Consider the following 26,224-nt stretch of genomic DNA (forward strand, 5'->3'; position numbering starts at 1 on the left):
AGGCAAGGACTTTAGCCACTGGTCTACCACACTGGGGCCTAAATAAATCTTAAACACACACACACACATACACAAACAAACCAGAAATTTGTTGTCTGATAGCTCTAAAGCCAGGATGTCCAAAAATGAGACACAAGTCCGGGCTCCCTCTTAAAGTACTAGGGAAGCTGGCTGGGTGGTGCCACACAGCAGAGGGTGCCAACACCTGGGCAGAGTTGCAGAGAGGAGGTAGAGAAGAGATGGCAGCATTCAGAGGGAGTCTTTCCACTCTTTTAACTTTCCCCTATACCCTGTGGAAATCACCAACATAATTTTATTGAAAGAATTACCCATGCAGAGCTACAAGAAGAAAAATTATTGTTTTGTTTGACTTATGGTTCTGAGGTTTAAATGTTCTCAGCAAGAGGACATTTGGAAGGAAGAGTAGCATGACTTTTAGTTGCCAGTTGTGAGACTGCTTAATCATGCAAGAGTGAGGATTTTCAGTAAGACACCGAAGCATTTTAGTTTTTAAAGAAAATTTTGTTTGAGAGGGCATAAGCAACCATCTGCTGGTTCACTCCACAAATGCCCATAATGACTGAACCTCGACTGGGCCAAAGCTGGCAAGTCAGGATCTCAATCCAATCTTCTCATGGGGCTGTCAGGAACTGAACTGCTTGAGCCATCATTGCTATACATCACACAATATACACTAGCAGGAGCCTGGAATAAGGATTCAGAGCTGGGACTTGAACCTAGGCACTCCGATAATGAGATGCAGGCATCTTCACTAAGCTAAATGCCTTCTTTCAATATTTGAAGTTTTAAAATGAGAGTAGTTTTATTGTTTTCCTGCTCTGATTTCAGCTCCAACAGATTGTGGAGGAAAGGGAAAATTTTCAAAGAAAATTCTGATACTGTTAAGTAGGAAAACTGGGTGGTTAACAGTTGAAGCTATGGCAGGCAGCCCCTCTGGAGCACCAGCCTATGATGGAGGCAGAGAAGGATGGTGGTGTCTTCAGAGATAACGGATACTTCTGTGTTGAGTCAAGGCCTTGGCCACCTTGTAAAGAGTTTCAGCAAGTTGGAAGCAGCTTTGTTGTGCTGCACAGATACTGGACTAGCACCTAACAAACCCCATTCAAATCCACCTCTCTTCATTGATTCTTGGCCCAAATGCAAGGAGTTGGTGGACAGAGGCTCATCTTCTGAGCTGCTTTGCTTCAAGAGACCCCCAACTCTGGGCAGCCACTGAAGAGAGAGGCTGCTCAGGTCAACCCATGGCTCCCAATTCTTTTGCCAAAGACCCTTTCTTCTTCTGGTGGAGATTTCCATAGCCTGTAATTCACAGGCTAACTTGGCAGGAGCCTGCCCTCATCAATACTCCCTACATAGAAGATACCAAGCTGATGGTTCCTTCTGTGGACTTCTATTCAGGGGCCCATCCTTCTCTATTGTACCTCTTGGTGTCAATCCCCTGTATAGCAGTGAGCAGTCTCCATATCTTGATACTTAGGAGACTGGAACCTGGGAGCTAACTGGGAAGGGGGACATTTGTGGCATTTGGGAATCCAGGAGGCGTGGCTGCCACTACCTCATGGGAGAAGGGTCTGTTCCAAGTCCCCCTTTACAGGTCCTATGCAGTCCTAGCCTTTCCTCACTCCTAGGACTTCCACGTGTTTGCCTCATTCCCATGCCCCTGTGAACTGTTCTCAAGGGCCCTGTGGATTCCTATGTTGCCTCCCTGGATGGGGACCACTGCTATGTTTGTTTTAGTCATAAGGACCATCAAGGTTCGGCTCTAAATATGAGAGCCAATGCAGGCTGGCATGTTATCAGGATCTTGGAGCCCAAGGCTGGCAATTTGAAGAAAACTATAAAACAAAGCTGTTCTCTGCTGGCTGAGGCAGGGTTCTTGCACTGGTTGGCAGCTTACTCAGCAGGGCCTGAGGAAGGGACATCCAGTCTTCAGAGAGAGAGATAGGGAGTGATTGGCTTTAGAAGTACTGTCTAGTGTGGTGACATTTTGGGCCAGAGCAAGGGTGGCAGTTAACCTAGAAACTGTTAAATTCCAGGGGTGGTGGAAAGCATGTCAGTCCACAAGGTAGGATCAGACTGTTAGTGCCCAGCACCACATGGCTCTTTGTGCCCTAGAAACAGTGGGTGGGGAGTGACCATGTGGCCCTTTCAATTATGCCTGGTGTGTGAGAGGATTGAGACTTGAATAGTTCAAGGGGATTAGACAAAAATCTAGAGCTAAATCAATTGCCTGATGCAAATATTTATGCAGCACATTCCCGGTGTTGGGGCCCGCACTGCTTACTGAGTGGTATTCACAGAGGCTCAGAGCAGTGCCTGGGATGGGAGTGGGGTGAGGCAGGCCCCAGGACAGAGGGCTGATGCAGGCCTTGTGCTGGAAGTTCAAGCAGTGTACCCTTGACTTGGGGAGGATTGTGAAGCTTCAAGAGGAGGGGACATTTGAGATGGGTCTTCACAGTTGGGTGGGATAATAACAGGCAATAATGGGCAAAGCAGAAAAGGAGAGCATTGGAGGCAGAAAGGGCTATAAGAACCTAGGCAGGGGACTGGCGCAGTAGCCACACAACTTAAGTCCTCACCTTGCATGAGCTGGGATCCCACTTGGGCACAGGTTCTAATCCGGCAGCCCAGCTTCCCATCCAGCTCCCTGCTTGTGGCCTGGGAAAGCAGCAGAGGACAGCCCAAAGCCTTGAGACCCTGCACCCGTGTGGAAGACCTAGAAGAGGCTCCTGGCTCCGGATTGGCACAGCTCCAGGTGATGCAGCTGCTTGGGGAGTGAATCAATGGATGGAAAATGTTCCTCTCTTTCTCTCCTCTTCTCTGTATATCTGCCTTTCCAATGAATGTAAAATAAATATTGAAAAAAAAAAAAAAAAAGAACCAAGACAGGGAGGAGGACAGAACGAAGTGGTCAGATGGAGCCTATGTAAAGGGTAGAGACCACGGGGACAGGCTGGAGAGAGGAGCTGCTGGAGAGAGAATTAACATAAGAAGCCTTCGGTGTGGAGCCAAGCATCTGGAACTTGACTCTGCTGGGAGAGGAGGACATAACTGAATGGAGAAATGACATGATCAGGAGATTATTTGGATGTGCAGACTTCACTTGCCTAGACTAACCTTTAAGCAGTGGTCACTGAATGACTGAACATTGTCTCCATTAAGGCATGCGGAAAGGCTCACTAACAAGATTTGATAGTTGTGGGAGCTGTGAGTCTATTCGGAGCCTTGTTTCCACTAGTTTAGCTGTGCCTTTTATATACCCCAAAGAAGAATTTTATGGATGATAAATATTCCCACAAACATTAATAGGTGCTGTTAATTGCACATAAACAGCAGACAACATATGATGAAGAGTCTTACTCCGCTGTGCCCTCCAAGGAATAGTTTGGACAGTCATTTACCCCAGTTTCTAGCCCTTTCACATTCCAAGATTAAAGGTTTTTAAATGAGTTGTATCATCTTGGACAAGTGCATAGAAACTCCAAGCGAGAAGAAAATGTCTACAAACATTTCTAAGGATCAGCTGTACAATAACAAGAATTCTTAAAAGTATTTTGCACTTCTACATTGCCTTACAGCTACACATTTTGAAAGTACTTTCATATTTTAAGTGTAAAATTGATTTGGAAAAGCAGAGAAACAGAGATTCTGACTATCAACTGAAATTTTCCTAGATGCACATGTTAGTAGAAATTTAGGTTCCTTGTTTCTAAAATGAGAGAATCTGGGTTATATCATTTTAGACCCTCTGTTTTTATTTTTTTTTAAGATTTATTTTATTTTTATTGGAAAGTCAGATTTACATAGAGAAAAGAAGAGACAGAAAGATCTTTGATCTGCTGGTTCATTACCCAAATAGTTGCAACAGCCACAGCTGAGCTGATCCAAAGCCAGGAGCCAGGAGCTTCCACTGGGTCTCCCACATGCAGGGTTCCAAGGCTATGAGCCATCCTCTATTGCCTTCCCAGACTACAAGCAGGGAGCTGGACAGGAAGTGGAGCAGCCAGGATACGAACCAGCGCCCATATGGAATCCTGGGCATGCAAGGTGAGGACTTCAGTCACTAGGCTACCGCGCCAGGCCCAAGGCCCCCTGTCTTTCTTTCTTTCTTATTATGTTTTTAAAGATTTATTTTTATTTTATTACAAAGTCAGATATACAGAGAGGAGGAGAGACAGAGAGGAAGATCTTCCATCCAATGATTCACTCCCCAAGTGAGCGCAACGGCCGGTGCTGTAAGGCCCCCTGTCTTCAACTTCCAGTACTGTGTTGGGTAATCTTACCTCTACAGAACAGAGACCAAGTTTATAAGTAGTTGACTTAAAGCAGGCATGTGATGTAGCAGTTAAGATGCCACTTGGGATGCCTGTATCCATAGCAGAGTCCCTGGCTTGGGTCCCAGTTCCCCTGCTTCCAGCAGTTTCTTGCTGATACCCATCCTTGGGTGCAGTAGATGAAGGTTCGAATATTTGGGTTCCTGCCTCCGACACAGTAGCTTCAGATGGAACTCTGGGCTCCTGACTTCAACCTGGCCCAACCTTGGTTGTAGTGGGCATTTGGGGAGTGAAGAAGTAGATAAATGGTCTCTTTTTATCTCTCTACCTTTCAAATAAAATGAAAAATAATACTTATTTATAAATTGACCCAGGAACTTCTCCACAGATACCATGGCAAACTATGACAATCATTTAAGAAGCTGTATAAATTGAAAATACAGGTAACTTCCAGGTGGTTTAGATGAACTGATAAATGACCTGAACAATGAAAGAGTTGTTATAGAATGCTTGTGTTACGTGACTAAGCATAATAGTAAGTATTTTTATGAGGCAGAGATTATCATTTCCATTTTATAGAAGTGGAGTGATCCTTATAGAACAAAGAGATGAGGTATCTTTCTAAGACACACAGTTAGCAAGTAATGGAGCCAGGATTCAGACTATGCTAACCAGGATCCTCACACTTAATGTACTGTCACACCATATGCTGTAACACCGTTTGTATATACATAGAGGGCTTTAATGGAATTTTAGTCCAAGTTTCTAATATATGTATGAGCTGCTTCTGTCAGCTGTTGACTAAGACCATGTGCTGGATTATTCAGATCATTGGCTTGACCAGTGAGGAATTGCTGAGGTTTTTAAGTCATCTGTCCAAGCTCAGAGACTCTTTAGGATAACAATTCTAACTTTAAAAGGCCAGGAATGTTTATATAAGCTTCTGCTTTTTAAAATACAGATTAAAAGCCATTTGCCATTTTTTTTTCTTCTTCTGTGTATTTCCTTTCTTTCCAAGAGTGTGATACAGCCAACACCTACAAGAACAGACTCACCCATCTCATTCCTTCATTGCAAGCACCTCCTTCAGACCAGAAAGGGACACTGTTATTCTTTGCTGACACTCTTGCGTGCTGCCCCTAGAAAAAAGGAATGTGTTTCTCAAAAGGTTGAAGCAGAATGGAATATATCAGAACCCCCTTCCACTGCTGAAGAGGACATTAGTTAGTTGTTCTTTTGCTCTAAAAACCTCTGCTCCCTTGCCTCTGGAATAGATGGGTCCAGTTTCCACAAGGTTGATACCTGTGTGAGAACACTTAGGTCGGATCTGGCTTGGAGGTGAAGACAAGCATATACAAATGAGGACAGCCCTCAATTATGCCTGGCCTTCACACTGTCCATCAAAGCTCCTCCATGGCTAGTAAATCAGGACACAGGAACCCTAGGGCGGCTGAGCACACTGCTGGTTCTGGTGCGGTTACACTCAGAAGACTTCTCCAGATGGACATAAACAGGCAACAGAAGGCAACCCAGGTGGAGAGTCTGTGGCCTGGGAGCAGTGTTCCCCAAACGTTTTTATGACCTATTTCTTCTTTCATTCAGGAATCTGCCTGAGGTCACATATCTCCTTCAAAACCACTCTTTTTAGGTTCCCATGTTTGCCAAGCTTCTTGTCTTTTGCCAAGGAGAAAGCAGGTCCAGCAGACTGTGGGAAAGGTTAGGCTGCTGGAAGGATGATGTTGGCCACGCAGAACCATGTTGGTCGCTACTACCGGGCAAGTGGTACATGACCCTCACTCATCCAGCCTCTTAAGGAGAACCAGGCTTGTCCCTTTTTTTCAGGAAGGTGCTAGTAGAGTGATGGACCTTCTGGGATCTGCCCCACTCAGCATGCACCCTAAGGAAGTTCTTACTTTATTTTCTATTTATCAAGGAGCATTTTTTTTCTTGAGTTCCTATTTTCATATAGTACTGTTAGTTTGAAATAGAGACCAAAGAAAAAGGCCATCAAGACATATAAAGGTTAGGCAAAGGACTGAATGTGTGTGCCCCAAAACTTGTATGTAGAAGCTCTAATCCTCAACATGACATTAGGAGGTGAGGTCATTGGGAGGTGACTCGGGTTAGGTGAGGTCAAAAAGATGGAGGTCTCATGATTGGTGCTCTTACAGAAAGAGGAAGAGGCTGCAGAAATCTCTCTGCCTACACCAAGGAGAAGCCAAGTAAGGACCCAACTAGGAATAGAGCCTTCACCAAGAACTTAGCCATACTGACTCATTCATCCAGCCTCCAGAAGTATGAGAAGGAAATCCTTATTTAAGTCATGGTAGGACTATGTTACAGCAGGAGAGCTGAGTGAGACGGAAAGGAACAGGCCCAGCCTCAGTAGAGACAGGGTTTCTGTTTCTTCCCAAACAACTTGAAAATCCCTGGCACTGGGGATAGCCCTAGGGCATAGTAGGCTAAACCTCCACCTGCAGTACCAGCATCCCATATGGGCATCGGATCATGTCCCAGCTGCTCCACTTCCAATCCAGCTTCTTGCTAATGTGCTTGGGAAAGCAGCAGAGTGGCCCAAATACTTGTGCCCCTACACCCACAGTGGGAGTCCCAGACAAAATTCTTGGCTTCTGACTTTAGCCTGGCCCTACCCCAGCCATTTAGGCCATTTGGGGAGTGAACCAATGGATGGAAAGTCTCACTCTCTGCCTCTCCTTTTCTCTCTGTAACTGCCTTTCAAATAAAAATAACTTTTTTAAAAGAAGAAAAATAAAACCCCTGTTGTTACAGGTATTCCTCAGAGCCTCTGAGGGAGGCTAATAACCTCTGTTTCAAGAACAAGAATCTTGGGACAAGTTAAGTTGCCACAAGCCCTGTACCCCTCAAAGGATGGGTGTAGTGGTCTCTGCTATTTCCTGGGCACATGTGGCCACTGAAATTTAAATTAAGTGTTGGTCCATGAGTCACACTATCCGGTACTCAGAAGCTGTCATATTGAACAGAGCAGACATAGAACTCTGCTGGCTGGCTATTTGGCTTCAAGTTCCATTGGATGTCTTACTGCCAGGAACTGGTGGTAGTTGGAGTAAGACTACCATGGGTGAGTTATGCAGGGAAGGAGCTTCGACTAGCTGAGGCAGGGCTAGGGATGGCAAAGCCCAGGGTTAGGTTTAGGGTTAGGAAGGAAAGCCTCAGGGTGGGGTTCCCAGTTCTCTCTGAATAGGACGGAGACCAAACCTTGACCTCACCTTGCTTATTGGTGCTTCTTAGCCCTGAGATCTCTTCCTTCTCCTTCCATGTATCTCCCTATGGCGTCTCATCGATCCCATAGCTCTATTGGCCTCACTTCCAGGGACTGTTCAGCGGAGGATGCACTGGTATAGTCTAGTAGCTTTCACACTGCATCAGAACCCCAGCAGGACTTTGTTAAAACACAGATTCCTGGGCTTCATCATGGCTTGTGTCAACAGATGTGAGGTGGAGCCAGAGACCAAGCATTTTTACCAAGATCCCAGGGGCTGTTGCTACTGCTGATCTTGGGACGACATTTGGAGAACCATTGGTGTGGCTTTAGATTTACATTCAGAGGCAGGCAGATTTACATTCAGTGGGTTATGCTGCTGCTTGAGAAATCCCAAATCTTAGGTCACAGCCAATTCACGTGCAGTATGGGGAAGGGCAGATGCTGACTTTTCTGGTACTGCTTTATTCCACCCTCAGCTTTTTTATTTGAAAAATCAGAGTCAGGGCCACACATTTTATCTAGTGGTTAAGAGACTTGCTTTGATTTAATACTCCACTCTGGGTCTGGATTCCACCTTCTTGCTGATGCAGACCCTTTGAGGCAGCAGTGATGCCTTCAATAATTGGGTTTCTACCACTCATGTGGGAGACCTGGATTGAGTTCTCAAAACCCAGCTTAGTCCTCACTTCAGTCTCAGTTGTGGCCATTTGAAGAGTGAGTCAGAAGACGGGAATTCTCTCACTCTCTCTCTCTGTCCTTCCCTCTCCCTTTTCCTCCCGCCCCTCCCCCACGTCTCCCCTCTGCTTCCTAAATAGAAACACACACACACACACACACACACACACATACACACACTAGAAGTCATGCTAAAAATCAAAGTTATCAAAGCCAGAAAGTTAGCTAGGACCTAAAGACAAATTTGACAATGTGAATATGATCAGAAGCATGATGCTGAGGGTCAGAGGTTGAAGCTCAGCTTGCAGTACCACACTTGTCCCAGCAATTGACCCTCATGCTTTATCACTTCCCCACTAGGGCTTCAAGAGGGATCCCAAGGACTAATAGGACTGACACTAGGAACTTGCGTTCTCCTTCTATAGGCTGCCTTAATCTATAGGCTTCCTCCTGTCCATCCTGACTCCAGACCAAAGGCAACAATATGAACGTGGAATAGAAAGTGCTTGACCTGGAGTCTGGGATGTTTATAGGCATTGACTGACAAGAGATAATGCTACTGTAGGAACTGGTGAGGTAAGGGTGGGAGTGGACAGGGAGGGCTACGGGCTCTCTTTGCCTTCTTCTTGGTTCTGCAGACATCAGAGGCAAGCCTCTTGGCTTCAACCAATCAGTTAGTGCTCCTTATCTCTAACCAGTTTCAGAGTCCACACAGAAGAGTGTACGCTAATCAATATTTATCTGCAACTGCTGGAAACCTCAGTGTATGTTGGAGAGACCCTTGGTTAGTAGCAATCTCTTCACCAAAGGAAGACCATTTATGTGTGGGATCAATTCTGTCCCCTCCTATAAACACAAGCCATTCTGATGAAGTGCAAATTGTGTGCCTTTAACATCTAATGTCTGTTTTCAATGTGTGACACCTCTTTCAGGCACAACTATCTCAGGCCTTAAATGGAGTTTCAGATAAGGCAAAAGAAGCAAAGGAGTTTCTCGTTCAGCTGAAGAACATCCTGCAGCAGATCCAGGTGAGCACAGCTCTGACGTGGGGAGGTACAACCAGTACAGTTAGCTTGCAGAATGTTTCAGGTAGCCAAAAAGAAAGGAAATGCCTGTGGCAAGCATTTTACAGTGATGTCCATTAGAAAGCTACTGTGTCCCACTGTACCACCTTGGACAATGAAGGTGTCATATACTTAATCTATTGACCCATCTGTGACACCTGGTATGGAAAAGGAGTTTTATATGAAGATAGAATTATATAATCTGGCAGTGGAAAGATGGTATCCAGCACTCTTCATGGCTCTGTAGTCATAGGGTCCCATGCAATGTCTGTATATGGTGCCTTTGTAACCAATGTAAACCTTGTAAACAATGCACCAAAATATAAACGTGTCATTTACTAAGTAATGGATGGACAAATAATCTGTATAATGTCAGATACTCAACCCAACACACGATCAGTGAGGCACAGTTTCTTATATTAGGGAGCTCTGTCCCTAGGGGCCAGAGAGCACACATTTGTGGTACTATGTGACTGTGCACATCAAGAGGATCTATTCATACAGATAAGGAACCCATCCATAAACCTCTCCAATATCTGGATGGAGAATAGGGGCTAAGAACCCTTGACAATTTTTTTTTAGATTTATTTATATTTATTTAACAGCCAGAGTTACAGAGAAAGAGAATTTTCCATTCATCAGTTTTCTCCCCAAATGGCTGCAGTAGCCTTCTGGGTCTCCATGTGGATACAGAGGCCCATGGACTTGGGCTATTTTCCATTGCTTTTGCATGTGCATTAGCAAGGAGCTGAATAGAAAGTGGAGCAGCTTGGGCTTGGCAGTGTGGCCTAGTGGCTAAGGTCCTCGCCTTGATCCCATATGGCCGCTGGTTCTAATCCCGGCAGCTCCACTTCCTCTCTATCGCTCCTCCTCTCAGTATATCTGACTTTGTAATAAAAATAAAAAAATAAAAATATTTCATTTAAAAACAAAAAGAAAGAAAGTGGAGCAGCTGGGAATTGGATTGGCCACCATACAGGATGCTGGCATCACAGGCAGCAGCTTAACCCATTATAACACAATGCCGGCCCCAACACATGGAATTATTAAACAGTCCATAAAAACTATTCTTAATAACTTAAAAGTGCAGAGTTAGCCATGGGACACTTAAGAATTATTTTTATCTCATTTGGAAGTCAGAGAGAGAGACAGAGATGAAGACAGAGACATTCAGTGATTCACTCTGCAAAAGCCCTCAACAGCCACACTTGGGCCAGGCCAAAATCAAGAGCTTAGAACTCAGTCTAGGTCTCTCACGCTGTTGGCAAGGACTTAAGTACTTGAGTTACCACCTGCTGCCTCTCAAGGTGCACATAAGCAGGAAGTTGGAATTAGGATTTGGATCCAGGCACTCCCAAATGGCATGTAGGCATCCCAAATGGTGGTGTAAGTGCTACATCAAACACCCATTCACAGGGCATCTGAAGCCCTGCTATTCTCAATGTTTCAGATATTATTCTGTGAGGGCTATGGTAGAAACTGGTGATCTGAGCAAGAGAAAGTTACTGACTCCTAGTTCTGAAGTCCACTTATATGACTTATACAGAATGGGCAGAAGATTCATAATAGCTCATGGCTGTAAGTTGATGAAAAACTGCTAATAGGCATGAAGATTTCTTCCATGGTAGTGAAAATATTCTCATTAGATTATGGTGTTTTTTACAAAACTCCATGAATATATAATCAAATCTGTTGAACTATACATTTAAATGTATGAGGTATGAATTATAAGTCAGCAAAGCTATTTTTTAAGTGGTGTTAGAAGTAAAACTGGAGTAAGCCTGACCTCAGGAGATACTTTGGAACTTTCTTGAAAAATCCTTCTGCATTACTCTTGGGGCTATTAGGGTATATCCCTCAGATGTGTCATGACTTGATCTCCAAAAAGATCACCACTTGGAATCTAGATTTTTGTTAGAGAAGAGAAGGAGAAAACAAACAAACAAAAAAACAAATAAACAAACAAAAAAAGAGAGCGAGAGAGAGGAGCAACTTAATGAACAGACTGAAGTACTTACAAACAGAAAAGGAAAATATGCGGGCCCGGCGGTGTGGCCTAGCGGCTAAAGTCCTCGCCTTGAACGCCCTGGATCCCATATGGGCGCCGGTTCTAATCCCATAGGGGCTCCGCTTCCCATCCAGCTCCCTGCTTGTGGCCTGGGAAAGCAGTCGAGGACGGCCCAACGCGTTGGGACACTGCACCCATGTGGGAGACCTGGAAGAGGTTCCAGGTTCCCGGCATCAGATCGGCACGCACCAGCCCGTTGCGGCTCACTTGGGGAGTGAAACATAGGACGGAAGATCTTCCTCTCTGTCTCTCCTCCTCTGTGTATATCTGACTTTGTAATAAAAATAAGTCTTTAAAAAAAAAAAAAAGAAAGAAAAGGAAAATATGCAACTTCTGGATACAACTCTCATGATTACTTTGACATCTACATGGAAAGAAGTAAAAAAAAAAATTAAGGAAACTTCCATACATCTCTTCCAGTGATGGGGGGAAAAGAATGAATTTGGGGGCTCGGCAGCGTGGCCTGGTGGCTAAGGTCCTCGCCTTGATCCCATATGGCCGCTGGTTCTAATCCCGGCAGCTCCAGTTCCTCTCTATCTCTCCTCCTCTCAGTATATCTGACTTTGTAATAAAAATAAAATAAATCCTTAAAAAAAAAGAATGAATTTGAAGACTTCTGAACCTGTTTATAAAACAAAAACTTCTAATGTACAATTAACTTGATGAGAGTGAAAACTTGGGAAACATGCTGGAACTGACAGTCCCACAAACTGAAGTGTTCTGTTCATCAACAGAACAGAGCTAAGAATCTGCCCAACCTTGAAAGATGATAATTTTTCAGAATAAAAATACTATTACTCCCAGACTACGTGCTAAAGAAGTATATCAGTTAATGCCTCAGATTGGCTCCTGTGGCCTCAGAGCCCACAAAACAAAATAATTTTGAATGCTATTCCATGGGGTAAACCAAGCCATGTATGCCTTATATAGCACTTGCATGAACCCATTTTCTGTTTTATATATATCTACCTTAGTCAACCTATTGCAACAATGATCTGACAAACAAAAGAGGTATTTGTGAGCAGTCCCTGAACAAAGACCACTTTGGAAATATTTATTTTCTCTGTGTAGCATGAGTCACATGAATACTCAAATACAGGCTGCCTAGCAAATCCCAAATCTGAAGAATAAAAACACAATCCTTTTATGAGGTGTAAAAATTAGTGATTTCATGATCTTAGAGTCATGTACATGGATGTCTTAAGGAGTATTTGTGGTTCAAATGTGCAAGATGCCAATATTAGTCTCGAAGGAAACCTAAGATGGAATTTATATCCTGAGTTTTAAAATAGGTAAAATATTGAAAATTGAATTATTTACCAGAGGCTGAGATTAATGCAATATACAGGCTTTTACCTTTATCTTCACTTACATGCTTTGATTACTGCCTCTGAACCACAGGCCATATTTTGCTCTTCAAGAGATTTATTTAGAAATGTCTTCTTAGGAATGCAGCACAGTCATTAAGAACAGAACAGCAGGGGCAAGCTGGTACAGCACAGAAGTTGATACTCGGATTGCCTACATCCCATATTGGAGCCCCTGGGTTCAATTCCTGGCTCTACTTCCAATTCAGCATTCCTGCAGTGCATGCCCTGGGAGGCAGCAGATGATATAGCTCAAGTGTTTGAGCTCCTGCCAGCTAACACAGGAGACCCAGATAAAGTTCTGGGCTCCTAGCTTTAGCATGGCCTAGCTGTGACTGATTCTCTTGCTTTCCTGTATGAATGTTGAATTTTTGCTCTGTATTTAAGATACTTAAATGTTTAGATATTTGAAAAAAATAAATCCTTTAAAATTATAAAATTTTTAAGTGCAAAAACTTAGTAGCATAAGTGACTATGGATATTTATTATATAACAATTTCATTCCCCCTATATCATTCTCCCCTTTTTAAAAATGTGCCATGTTAGGGCCTGGCACAATAGCGTAGTGGCTAAAGTCCTCGCCTTGCACAGGCTGGAATCCCACATGGGCACCAGTTCTGATTCCGGCAGCCCTGCTTCCCATCCAGCTCCCTGCTTGTGGCCTGGGAAAGCAGTCGAGAATGGCACAAAGCCTTGGGACCCTGCACCAGCGTGGGAGACCCAGAAGAGCTTCTGGCTCCTGGCTCTGGATCGGCACAGTACCGGCCGTTGTGGTCACTTGGGGAGTGAATCATCAGACGGAAGATCTTTCTGTCTCTCCTCCTTTCTGTATATCTGCCTTTCCAATAAAAATAAATAAATCTTTTTTTAAAAAAAAAAGTAAAATCATTTTTAAAAATGTGCTATGTTAAAAGATTTAGATTCATCCTATAAGCACTGCTGTGGCTGACAGGTGACTTTCTAACAACTGAGTAAAGCAGAACATAGTCCCTGCTATTTGCATTATTTTAGTCACTGCAGCAGACACCATTGTGAGAGGCAGAGACCCAGGCTTACCTAAGCTATCTTGCATTTATGGAATAAGCAGGGAAGATAATTATTAAAAACAAAGGGAATCAGGGGCTTGTATTGTGGTGCAGTGAGTGAAGGTGCTTTTTGCAATGCTGGCATCCATCCCAGATGAGTCTCAGCCCCCCATTCTAATCCACTTCCCTACTGATGTGCCTGGGAAAGCAGTGGAGGATGGCCCAAGTACTTGGGACCCTGCCATCCAGATGAAACACATGGATGGAATTCCAGGCTCTGGCTTCACCCTGGCCCAGCTCCAGCTGTTGCAACCATTTAGAGAATGAATCAGCAGATGGAAGATCCCCCTGTCTCCTTGACTCTCTCTAACTCTGCCTTCCAAATAAATATATCTTTTTTAAAAAGTAAACAAAGGGGATAATTCTAAATATATATTTGAGAACAAGTGTATTGTGTAAAATAAAATCCAAAGAGGATCAAAAGCATATTTTTCACTCTGCCAAACTAGAAATTCCCACAGATCATTTCCTTGCTTGAGTCAGGCATCTGAGAAGTTATATCAGGATTACATTTAATTTACTGTTTCTGTTTACTGAAAGCAGTAAATCACTTTAGCCACTCTTAATTGTATTTTTTAAAGTACTGTGCTATGTCTTTTGTGTTTCATGGCTTAAAGGTAATATATTTACATTAATTTGACTTTAAGAAAAGAGTATTACCACTTATGTACAATTACAAACCAAAGATCAGGGAGGGCCAGGCATTTGGCACTGCAGGTGGCTTGCAGCTCAGGATGCCCAGTTCCTGTATCAGAGTGCCTAGTCAGAGTCCCGGCTCCTCTGCTTCTGATCCAGCTTCTTGCTAATGTGCCCCCTGGAAAAAAAAGGTGTTGGCTCAAGGACCTTGGTTCCTGCCACCTCAGCAGAATATCTGGATTCAGTCCCAGTCTCCTCACTTCTGCTTATCTCAGCTCTGGTTATCAGGCAGGAAGCCAGATGTTGGAAGATCTCTGTTTCCTCCCATCTCCCTCTCTCTCTTTCTCTTTCTCTCTTCTGCCTTCTCCCTCCCTTCTTCCCTCTCTCTTTCACTGTGAAAATAAGTAAATTACAAAAAATGTTTTAGGTCCCTATCTCCAAGTACAGTCACATTCTGAGGAACTGGAGGTTAAGATATCAACAATTTCAGCAGACATACTTTTCAGCCCATAATGTGATATCTGAATGCATACTGGTCTTGGAGACTCAGACAATTCTTTTTTTTGTTTGTTTGTTTTTTGTTTTTTGTTTTGAGGTGCGAACACTTTATTGAGGAGCCTGAAGGGGTGGTAGAACTCTGAAGTCACGTTGAGACTGGAGGAAATCCGAAGTCCGCGGCCGGGACCTTGCTCCCGCCACGACCCGAAAAGCCAGACAATTCTTTATTAAAACTCATCAATACAGATCTTACAGAAGAATACTTTCCATTTATTTTATTTGTTTCTCGCTATAAAAACAAACATAAGGGTTCTAGACGTTTTTGTAACTAGGAAGAATGAAGAAAAAGCTCACCAATAGCTCACTATGTGAGGTGACACTCTCCCAACATTTAACGTGTGTTCTGTTACGTTAGACACACACACATGCGCACACATGTCTAAGACTGCACTGCGTACAGCTTGCTTTCTGCCTTTTTTCCTTCCTCACGAACTTTCATGAGCATTTCCCATAGCATGAAAAGAGCTTTTTAAACAAGGTTTGAAGGACTACAGACTTCTCCACCATGCAGACATGCTGAAAGTCACAGGACATTCTCCTAGTCCACATTTACTTTGTTTCCAACTTAAGACCCTTACAGGCAATGCTGGGATGAGATTCTCCATTCTCTGATGATACAGTTTTTTGTCAGCAACACCTGCCAGATTCCATCGCCTCTCTAAAGCTCTCTGATTTCCCCCCCGCAGGAAAATGGCCTGGACTATGAAGCCTGCCTGGTGGCTCAGTGTGATGCCCTGGTTGATGCTTTGACCCGACAGAAAGCCAAGCTGCTCACCAAGGTGACTAAAGAAAGGGAGCACAAGATGAAGGTAGGCACCTCTTTAGGGGACTGGCACATCTAACTCCTGGGACATCCTCCACACCCAATGTGGAGTCCAACGTACAGTAGGTGCTAGATAAATCTTAGTTGAGTGAATCATTGAATGAGGCAAGAAAGGCTAAACCAGTTTGTTTAGTAACACTCATGTGATTGGAAAGGATCCAGCCAACAACCTGTGCCCTGCTGTTTGCAAGTCAGAAGCCCACCTCTCCCACCTTCTCTAAGCTCTTCCATCTTTCGAAGAGACTCCTCTTGTTCTCATTTTGCAGAGGTGAACAAAGACAATGAGGAGGCCTAGCTGTGCTCAGGTCTGAAACATTTCAGGTTCCCTCTGATGTCACATACATATAATCAAATATGCATGTACATGCACACTCCCACATGCGCCACAAAAGGAAGGTGAAGTTCACCCTCTAAAACTGAGAATCTGGTACGGGCAGGCACCCATAAACGCTGCAAAAGGAGGAAGAATTATCATTATATGAAAAGCTCCATCTATGCTAGAGACATTCCCAAACTGCATGTGAAAACATCACTTTCAAAGAAAGAAGTAATGAGAGCCCGGTGTGGTAGCTTAGTGGCTAAAATTCTTGCTTGTAAGCACTAGGATTCCATATGGGCACTAGTTTTAATCCCGGCTGACCCACTTCCCATCCAGCTCCGTGCTTGTGGCCTGGGAGAGCAGTCAAGGACAGCCCAAAGCCTTGGGACCCTGTACCCACGTGGGAGACCTGAAAGAGGCTCCTGGCTCCTAGCTTCAGATCGGCTCAGCTCTGGCCATTGCGGCCACTTGGGGAGTGAATCAACAGATGGAAGATCTTCCTGTCTCTCCTCCTCTCTGTATATCTGGCTTCCAATGAAAATAAAATAAATCTTCTGAAAAAAAAGCAGCAATGAGAATTGGACAGGATCCATGATTTCCAAAGGAAATGGTTAAGGCTACTGAGGTTGTCTTCACTTATTTCCCAGTGACAAGAACACTTGGAGCTGAGGAGCAGGGCTGAGGGAGGAGCGGGTGCAGGTTACCCCAGGGAGCGCCTCTTCAGGGCTGTCTGTGCACTGAGTCTCACTGCAGCCTAGCTGTTCTTCCTCTGATGGGATGGTTGCTTAAAGGAACTGTTTTATTGCAGATGGTTTGGGACCAGATCAATCACTGTACACTGAAGCTGCGCCAATCCACAGGGTTGATGGAGTACTGCCTGGAGGTGATCAAGGAGAATGACCCCTCTGGATTCCTACAGGTGAGCCAGCCCCACCAAGACTGGAGCTGTTCCCGCAACTCTAACACCAGTCCTTAAACCAGCTCAAGTTTTACGAAAGAGTCCTCCTTGTCTTGGAGTTGAGCAGATTCTCCTTTGCTCAGTGTTTAAAGGAGTCCTAGCCTCTGACCTTGGCTCTGATTCTTACTAGCCGTTACCCTAATCTTGCATCAGTCCATTCAGCAAGGAGGTGCAATGGGAAATCTTGGGGGATCCAAAGGCTGTGCTTCAACATCTCCCCCACAAACAGCAAAGGATCATTCTTGCCACACAAGCTGGACAGAAGTGAACAGCAGACCCTACCTGGCCCCTTAACTCACTGTGCAGAGCTCTGCAGAGTTGGTCAATGACTGGCCATCCATGGAGACAGTGTGGCCTTCTGGGAATCATCTCACAAGCTTTCAGGTGAGCTCAGAGTCATCTGTAGCTCTCAGAACACAGTAGTGATTCAGCCATGTTTATGGGGGAAATGATGAAAACTCTTGCCTATTCCCCAAGAGGGGAACATGGGATCAAGGCTCTGAAGGGTACAGTCAGCTTGGAGCAGAAGCTATAGAATCCAGTAGAGAATGAACTTCAAAACTCTGGGGATATGAAACTCCCTTTCTTCAGACCCTGAGACAAACTCCTAACATGTTTCACTTTGCAAAATACTAGATCTATTAGAACGGATATAATGAAGGATGTTTATGCATACTTTAGAAAAGCATCATTTATGTCACAAAATGTTTTAGTGCATGTCTTTAAATAGCAAGTGCTTCTTTATATCTAACCTGATTGGACATTTGAAATGTGACTGAAAACACTGAAATGCGTTTCTGTACCATGGGTGTTGCAAAGGCAGGGGCCGTGTACTCTTTGCCATGACTCTGAGAGCTCACAGTGAGTGCAGCCCCCTCCAGGCCCTGAGCCTTGAAGAGGCTCCGATCCACCCCTACACCCATCACACTGCTGCACAATATTCCCTTTGCAGATTGCAACTCTAAACTCTGTGGTTCCCTTTAAGATCTCGGATGCTCTGATCAAGCGTGTGCAGGTGTCTCAGGAGCAGTGGGTCAAAGGAGCCCTGGAGCCCAAAGTGTCTGCGGAGTTCGACCTGACCTTGGACAGCGAGCCACTGCTGCAGGCGATCCACCAGCTGGACTTCATTCAGATGAAATGTAGGGGTGAGCCGTGGTCGGCCCCAATTTAATCAGAGCTTCTTTCCAAAGAGGCACCCAGTCTGAAGGTGGCAGGCTTGGGCCACAGAAGGTCTGTGGCACCCAGAGTACAGCATGGTGAGACACTAGGGACACTGGATGGCTCAAGACCCATTTCAGCCATCATGGACTGTGCAAGTTGGAACAGAAACAGTCCACCTGAGCCTGAGCTTTCCCATTTGCAAAGCCAGGGATATGTGCTTCTTTAGAGACACTTATGGAGTGTCTGCCATGTGCCTGGTACCCTGGGGGCAACAGAGGACAAGTCTGTGAACTCCTATCTGAGAGTAAGCTTCTATTCCACAGAAAGAAGGTAGTATGCAAAGAAACCTATGATATAAATGTCTGAGAGAGGCAGATGTTAAGGAAAAAAAGGGGGGAATACAGCAGATATTGAGGGTATATTAAAATGTAGAAAGGAAAAGGAGAAAGAGTAGGAAGGAAAGGGAAAGGAGTTGTAACCTGGGAAAGAGCATTCCAAGTAGTAGAGAGTTGACAAGTGCAAAGGTTCTGAGGCAGGGATGTTTTCTATGTTCCAAGAGGAGCTGGGTCAGAGGTGAGAGCAGAATGAACAAGGTGGAGGGTAGCAGGTGGTGGCCTCAGAGAGCCAAGGAGGACACCCAGCAAAGGCTTAATTCAAGTTTGTACAACTTGTTGTGGTTACAACACAAGCAAGTGGTGGCCAGAGCCAGAGTCCTGGTCTAGGTATTACCTCTTCAGGGATGCCCAGGAAACTCTCAGGAGGAGGAAAAAATCTGCTTGGCTTTTTGTGGGCTAACGACAACCCCTGCAGCATTCTGTGAGCTTGGGAAGTCCTTGCCTGCTGAATACATGGCCATTTTTAAACTAAAGGGAAAACAGGCATATTGCACATCTTCCTGCTCACTCCCACACAGTTTGCAGCTTGAGTGAGGCTTGGAAGCACCACTTGTTCCAGGTGTGAATGAAACATGGTGACCAGGGAAGAGAGGCCCTGGATGTGTTCAGGGAGCTGCAATGGAGGGGTTGGCCTGGAGAGTGGAGCTGTGTTGGGAAGAGGCTGGGGACTGCTCCACACACTCTTGACAGATGGGGATTTCAAGGAAGAAAGAGGGAGCGGTGAGAAGAGCAGCAGAGCGCAAGAGACAGAAAATACTCCCATAGTTTGTCAGCTGACATTCAGTCAGCCCTGGGACCAAGTCCCTGATAAAGTCAGGGGCTTCACCCTGCCAGTTAACCTGGAAGTTGACATCCTAATTCTCAGAGCCACATTGAAATGTATAGCTTTTACAAATCCAATGCTGCCATCTTTACTCAAAGATTAAGAAAGAGAGAGAGTATGTGGACTTAACTATTTCTAAAAATCTCCTGAGCCTGAATACAGCTGGAAACACATTTTTCCTACTTTCATTCTGGTAAAAATTGTGATGCGCCTGATTCCTGTCCCTGTGTACTTAGGCTGGCTGTCCCGTACTCTGCAAATGCTTTCCTGGCCCAAATCTAGTTTTTTGACTTTCAAATGCTTCTGGCCAGAGGCCCCCACTCCCAGGCCAGAGTGAAGCTGTCTCACTTGGTTTGGTGGCCCTGCAAAGAGGGAGCACACAGGCTGGCCAACACCTGGATGTGAACCCTGTTGGAACTCTTGTGCTTCTCACAAATCAGGGCTTCTCGGTGGGTGGGTTGGAAAAAGGGTGTCTTTCCCTAGGGGTACAGGCTCCAAGGGATAGAATGGCCCTGGGATTTCAGGACACTCCAGACTTGGAAAGCATACAGCATGGGAGTGACCATTTAGGGTGACCAGGGGGTGAAAAAAGCCTCGTTATTCTTTGGTGGCCAGGCGCTCCTGCAACGGGGGGTGATGGGAGAGATTGGGCAGGAGTCTTGGCAGGGGCACCGTCCACTAACCCCAGGCAAGCTCTTGTCACCGCAGTGCCACCCGTCCCCCTGCTGCAGCTCGAGAAGTGCTGCACACGCAACAACAGTGTCACCCTGGCCTGGAGGATGCCTCCCTTCACCCACAGCCCTGTGGACGGCTACATCCTGGAGCTAGATGATGGTGATGGGGGCCAGTTCCGGGTAAGGACTGCTGCTTGTCTGCAGTGGGGGTAGGGGGAACGTTGAAAGGGAGGAGCCCTTAGTCTTGGTTCCATCTCAAGAGACACCTCAGAGACAAAGATGGCTAGCCTTCCTGGGGTGGTGGGATGTGGGGCTTCCCTACTGAGGGCCAGGTCTAGCTGGGGCTGACAGGAAGAAGGGTCCATTGTACAGAATATTCTGGATCACTTTCCCATGGGCCTAAGGAAGAGCTCAGAGAAGGTGTCTTCTATATGCACTTCCTTCCCCAATGCCTCCCAATCCCAGGGATCACAAACACTCTTGCATTTCTTCTCTGAGGAGTTGTATCCATTTACCAAATCTTGCTAAAGGTTAACATTCCTTTAATTTCTATCAAAAGGACATACGTACCTGGTGTTTCATTTTTTTTTTGTTTGAAAAATCTAAGAATATAAAAGTTTGGGAAATAACTAGTTAGTACTCCCTGACCTTGTGTGCCTGTGTGTTGTGTGTATTCATATGAAGCCTTACACACAGCTACTATTGATAACTTCCACTAAGTGAGACACATGCCCTTAGAGAAGCAGCTCAGGTCCAAGGCAGAAATACCTACCACTCTAGGAAGACCAGGAAAGCAGAAACCCTCAGAGGGCCAAGGAAAAGATGCCAATCTCAGGGCAGAAGGGGTGGGCAGTGGCCTGAGCAGGGGTAGGACATTCCTGAGTAGTGTCCCAGTTGACTGCTAATGTGTAGTCCTTGCCGCCCCAGGGTCCACCCCAAACCACCCTGTACCTCTAATGGTAAAGGAACAGGGAAGCTGCTAGACAGGGCTTTGTGCCATTTTAAACAGTCTGTTACCTAGACACAGCTAATTAGAATTTCCCTTATTTAATAATTTTATTGAGATAATAACATTTTTAAAAGATTTTTTTTAATTGGAAAGTCAGATATACAGAGAGGAGGATAGATAGAGACAAATATCTTCCATCTGTTGACTTACTCCCCAAGTGGCCGCAATGGCTGGAGCTGAGCTGACTTGAAGCCAGGAGTCAGGAGCCAGATCTCCCACGTGGGTGCAGAGTTCCAAGGCTTTGGGCCATCTTCAGCTGCCTTTGCAGGCCACAAACAGGGAGCTGGATGGGAAGTGGGGCTGCCGGAATTAGAATTGGTGCCCATATGCAATACTGTCACGTGCGAAGTGACGACTTTAGTCACTAGGCTACTGTGCCAGGCCCAATCACAGTTTTAATATCAATGTGTCTCCAGCAATCATGTGCTAAGAGGAATTTTCCAAATGATACAGCCTAATTAGTAGGCTTGGCTGTATTTCAGGAAGTGTACGTTGGCAAGGAGACCCTGTGCACCATTGATGGTCTTCACTTCAACAGTACCTACAATGCCAGGGTCAAGGCTTACAACTCCTCTGGTGTTGGACCTTACAGCAAAACTGTCGTCCTGCAGACGTCTGACGGTGAGCATCAGAATCTGTTAGTGGCCCAGATGGGCACCTACAGTAGTCATGATGAATAGGTGATGTTGGGCATGACAGTATTCTCCAGGCTGTGGACTACTGGGTCCATGGGTAGACCTACAGAACAGGAAAGTGGGTGCCCAGGCCCAACCTACATCTTATCCTTTAGACCAGGGAAAAGCTAACAGCTGCTTAAGGCAGAGAGGGACTGGAGGAAAAGGGGCCAGATAAGGTGCATCCACCTGCTGCCAGTCCTGTCCCTGCTTCTTGCCTGCAACCTCCTCCCTACAAGCTACCATCCATGCACCCCATTTTGCCGGACCTGGGAAAGGAGACTCAGAGCTCAGAGGAGGCAGACTTCTACTTCTGAAGGGTTGAGCAGTGAGCCACATGTCTGTCAGGGTGGAGACCCATGGGCCCCTCAGTTGGAGCCTTTCTTGCAGCAGGAACGCATCCCTCACACTGCCAGCACAGCAGCTCAGACCTGATGGTTTGCACACTCCATTGCATGCCTGCTTTAGGAATTTTAGGCAGTGAAAGCCCATAACTACGCAGAGGATACCTCATTGTTTGCGTCCTTTGCAGGCAGCAATGACATAAATAAAATACAAATTATAAAGACAGTTTTATATTGGGCATGGTCTAGTGAGGTTACAAAGACAAAGCTCCTACCCTGCTACTGCTGCTTCCAAGGGCAGTGCTAAGCCTACATTTCTTGTCATCCTTCACTTGAGTTTGTCATCTGATCACCATGAGAAAAACACAACACACCTCTGTGGTCATCCAGAGGCAGGAAGGAGAATGAGCCAGAGTAGACCCCAATGTCAGTTAGGGATGCTTTATTGAAAATGGTGTGGCCTGCAGACATTTTATATACTATGTTCACTAGCTTTCTGCCTCTGGGGCTCTCCAGCCTAGAGAAGTCCCATCCTTTGCCACGCATGTTATGGTCACAGTTTTAGAGTAGAAGCCTCACTTCTCCACAGCCTGGGAGATTTGGTGAATAGAAGAGGGTGCACACGATGAGTAGCAAAATGGAGAATTTTGCTTTATGAGCTTGATCATATCACTTTACCGTTTTGTGTCACCAATCTCCCACCTGTGAGGTGAGTCGCTGATTTCTACTTTCTCCTTAACTCACAACAGTGTCTGAGCATTTGCAAGGAAAGGTGTTAGGAATCAAGACTCAAAGAAATGCACTTAGAGTTCAGGCTTTGATGGCTGAATATCTGTGATCTTCAGGCTAGTTTGGGTTCAAGATATTGGAAAAATGGATGAACGCGGAGCAGGGAGTGTGCATGTGCATATTAGTGCATGCATGCCTGCATGCCTGTAGTAGCCATATAGGGAAGACCGTTCAATGCTGCTGCCTTCATTCTGAATCCACCAGTCTGTCTCTGAGCATCTTAGAGACTACCAGTGGATTCTATCACCTGACCCTGTGTCTCTCCTTTCCGTCTTTCCTAGTGGCCTGGTTCACATTTGACCCCAACTCTGGGCATCGGGACATCATTTTATCCAATGACAACCTGACAGCCACCTGCAGCAGCTATGATGATAGAGTGGTGCTGGGTACAGCTGCATTCTCCAAGGGTGTGCACTACTGGGAGCTACACGTGGACCGGTATGACAACCACCCCGATCCTGCCTTCGGGGTGGCCAGGGCCAGCGTGGTCAAGGACATGATGCTGGGCAAAGATGACAAGGCCTGGGCCATGTACGTGGACAACAACCGCAGCTGGTTCATGCACTGCAACTCCCACACTAACAGGTGCGCATAGCCCTGCCCTCTGTGGACATGTGATATTTAAAAATGAGGATCCTGTGGGACAGTGTCCCTTCTGCTGTTTCCAAGCCTAGGCATCAGAAATGAGGGGAGATGTTCTCAGAAACTGTGGTCTCCGGTTTCTAGGTGGTTTTGCCTATGATCAGGTAGAAGTGGTCATTTACCTGAAGCCCAAATGAGAGTATATAATGAAGATAAAAATAGTACCAGCCCAACTAGTTCCCCACGCTGCCCAGGAATTCTACTGGATAATTTGCTAGCAATTTTCTCCCTGCTTCCTCTTCACTTCCCTTTACAGCCACCAACCCAAACTTGAGTCACTACAGAGCCTTAATGGGCATTCCTGGAGGGAGTAGATGTGTTGGAATTGCAGGTCATTGGCCCAAATTTCCCCCTGCCCCTGCTCTGGTCTCACATGGGCTTTGAGCCTTGGCAGAGTCCTCAACAGGGTGAGCCTGGGATGGAAAGGTGTTAGTGGTGTTCCCTGTGAACGAATCTGCCAAGGGTTCCCTCAGCTGCTGCTGTACTCTGAAGGGAGGCTGACCCCTGGAGTAGTGGGACCAGGGTGGACACAGGTGACTGAAATATCATAATTGTGCCAATTTGAGTCAGCTGCTCCACTTCCCATCTAGTTCCCTGCTAATATGCTTGGGGAAGTAGCGAAGGATAACGCAATTGCTTGGGTCCCTGTACCCCATGTGGAATACCCAGAAGCAGCTGCTGGTTCCATTTGAGAAATGAGTCAGCATGTCTCTCTCTTTCCAAACAAATAATCTGTTTAAATCTGTCTTCACCCAGTGAACAGGAATGCAGTATTCACATTCTCAAGGTGACATGAGCTGGTGACTCAAGAGACCTTGATTCACAATTCAGCCATGACCTACCTTCCAGGGGCTCCTGGGAAGCTTCTGCTAAAGCAGGGTGGGGGCTTTACATCTCCTGAAGGCCTGGAGGTTTGCATCGCCCTCAGGCAAAGCATTCTCACTAGCCTAAAACAAAAAAGGGCACCAAGTGAGTCCTTGTCCTTGGCAGGTCAAGGTGACTTCCCTCCCCATGCTCCACAGCTTCAAATGAAACCTACTCATATAAGTCCAAGTCCCTTGGTGTGTACGTCTGATATAGTCAGAAAGGAGCTGGTCAGCCTGGTTCCTCTAGGGTGAAATTTCATTAGTGGCCAGCTTAGAGAGGGTATGCACTGCAAATGAAGGGCATACCCTCAGAAAATCAGCACCCTGCCACCCACCACCTCCCTGGCTCTGTTTTTAGGAAGAGTGTTCCCTGCTTCCTTTAAATAATTTTCTTGAGTTATCCTCTGCATCTTGGGCTCGGTATGGTAATGTGTTTTCCTTGGGCTTCTCTTCCTAGAACGGAAGGTGGTGTATGCAAGGGAGCCACTGTTGGCGTGCTGCTGGACTTGAACAAGCACACCCTGACCTTCTTCATCAATGGGCAGCAGCAGGGCCCCACAGCCTTCAACCACGTGGATGGTGTCTTTATGCCAGCCCTCAGCCTCAACCGCAATGTGCAGGTAGCATGTGCCCCTCCAGGCCAGAGCTGGTCCTCTGCTCGCTGCTGCTTGCTGTGGGTCCTGGCAGCCAGATCACCTATTAGCCTGTCTTGGGCATTCCCTGGAGATGGATCCTCCCTGCTGTTGACTTGTTCATCTGGACCAAGCAGGGACTCTTCTATGGCAGCTGGTGGAGAAGCAGAACTCAGGACTGCATCCAATGCTAGAGCTCTGATGGCACAGAAGCCTACAGAGACAGAGAGACAGACCTGAGGGCACAAGGGGATAGAAATGTGGAGATGCCATCCTTTGTCATGAGCAGAGATTCCCCCCTCTGCCAACTGCTCAGGGTGGGAGTGGGCTGAGGCAGGGTCCTGCTTTGTGCCCATTACATGCCAATTACATCAATCACTCACTTCTGGAGTCTACTGGCCTTTAACCCTTTTGCAAACTGGATTTGAGGCAACCTGAAATATGTGCTGTGAATACAACAGCACTGGATGAGGAAGGAGGGCCATGGGAAGGAAGTAGACCTAAATCTGCAACCATGAGAACAGCACCTGTTGTAGCAGGTGTAGTAACTTTACCTGGGCTCCTGCAGCTTCATATAACTCTAGTTAGCTGTGTGATTCTTATTTCTGTTAGTGACAGCGACTTAATGACAGCACAGTGACGAAATGACAACAGCTCTCAGGAAAGCAGCGGACAGTATGGTTGGGGTGCTGTAGACACTCAGGTCTTTGTGTTTTCCCACCTTTGATTATCCTATCTTCTTTTACAGGTCACCTTGCACACAGGATTGGAAGTACCAACCAACCTGGGACGGCCAAAGCTATCAGGCAACTAGTTTCCCAGTTTCAGCTCTCCAGCCAGGCTCGTGAACCCTGCCATTCTCACTAAGCTCACAATACCCATGAGGGTAGGGCAAGCGAGTCAGGGATGCAACCCAGTAGCCACTGAATGTTGTAGAGATACATTTGTTTTGGGGCAGTGTGTCAGCAGGCCATGCCCATAGCTGCCACTATCAGTCATAAACACGGGTGTGTGTGTGTCACCTTCATTTCACCTAGATGTTGCAATACTCACAAAGAAGCATCTTTCTCAAAAAATTGAGAAATCAGTTGGGCTTGAAGTTTATGTTTCCTACTGTAAGTTT

General features: G+C 45.8%; 1 protein-coding gene across 1 annotated transcript in view; it reads left to right on the forward strand.

Annotated features, from left to right (window-relative positions):
* TRIM67 (tripartite motif containing 67) overlaps positions 1-26,000 on the forward strand; it is a 38,131-nt gene extending 12,131 nt beyond the window's left edge. Inside the window, exons 2-10 of the mRNA XM_004578544.2 lie at positions 9,147-9,242; positions 15,679-15,801; positions 16,943-17,053; positions 18,078-18,231; positions 20,180-20,325; positions 21,637-21,775; positions 23,243-23,546; positions 24,927-25,089; positions 25,850-26,000. Coding sequence (XP_004578601.2) covers positions 9,147-9,242; positions 15,679-15,801; positions 16,943-17,053; positions 18,078-18,231; positions 20,180-20,325; positions 21,637-21,775; positions 23,243-23,546; positions 24,927-25,089; positions 25,850-25,915 — 1,302 coding nt within the window. The 3' untranslated portion in view covers positions 25,916-26,000. The remainder of the gene's footprint in view (positions 1-9,146; positions 9,243-15,678; positions 15,802-16,942; positions 17,054-18,077; positions 18,232-20,179; positions 20,326-21,636; positions 21,776-23,242; positions 23,547-24,926; positions 25,090-25,849) is intronic.
* Positions 26,001-26,224: the final 224 nt, after the last annotated feature.

Source organism: Ochotona princeps, chromosome 10 (assembly GCF_030435755.1).
Source record: "Ochotona princeps isolate mOchPri1 chromosome 10, mOchPri1.hap1, whole genome shotgun sequence".
Taxonomy (NCBI): Eukaryota; Metazoa; Chordata; class Mammalia; order Lagomorpha; family Ochotonidae; genus Ochotona; species Ochotona princeps.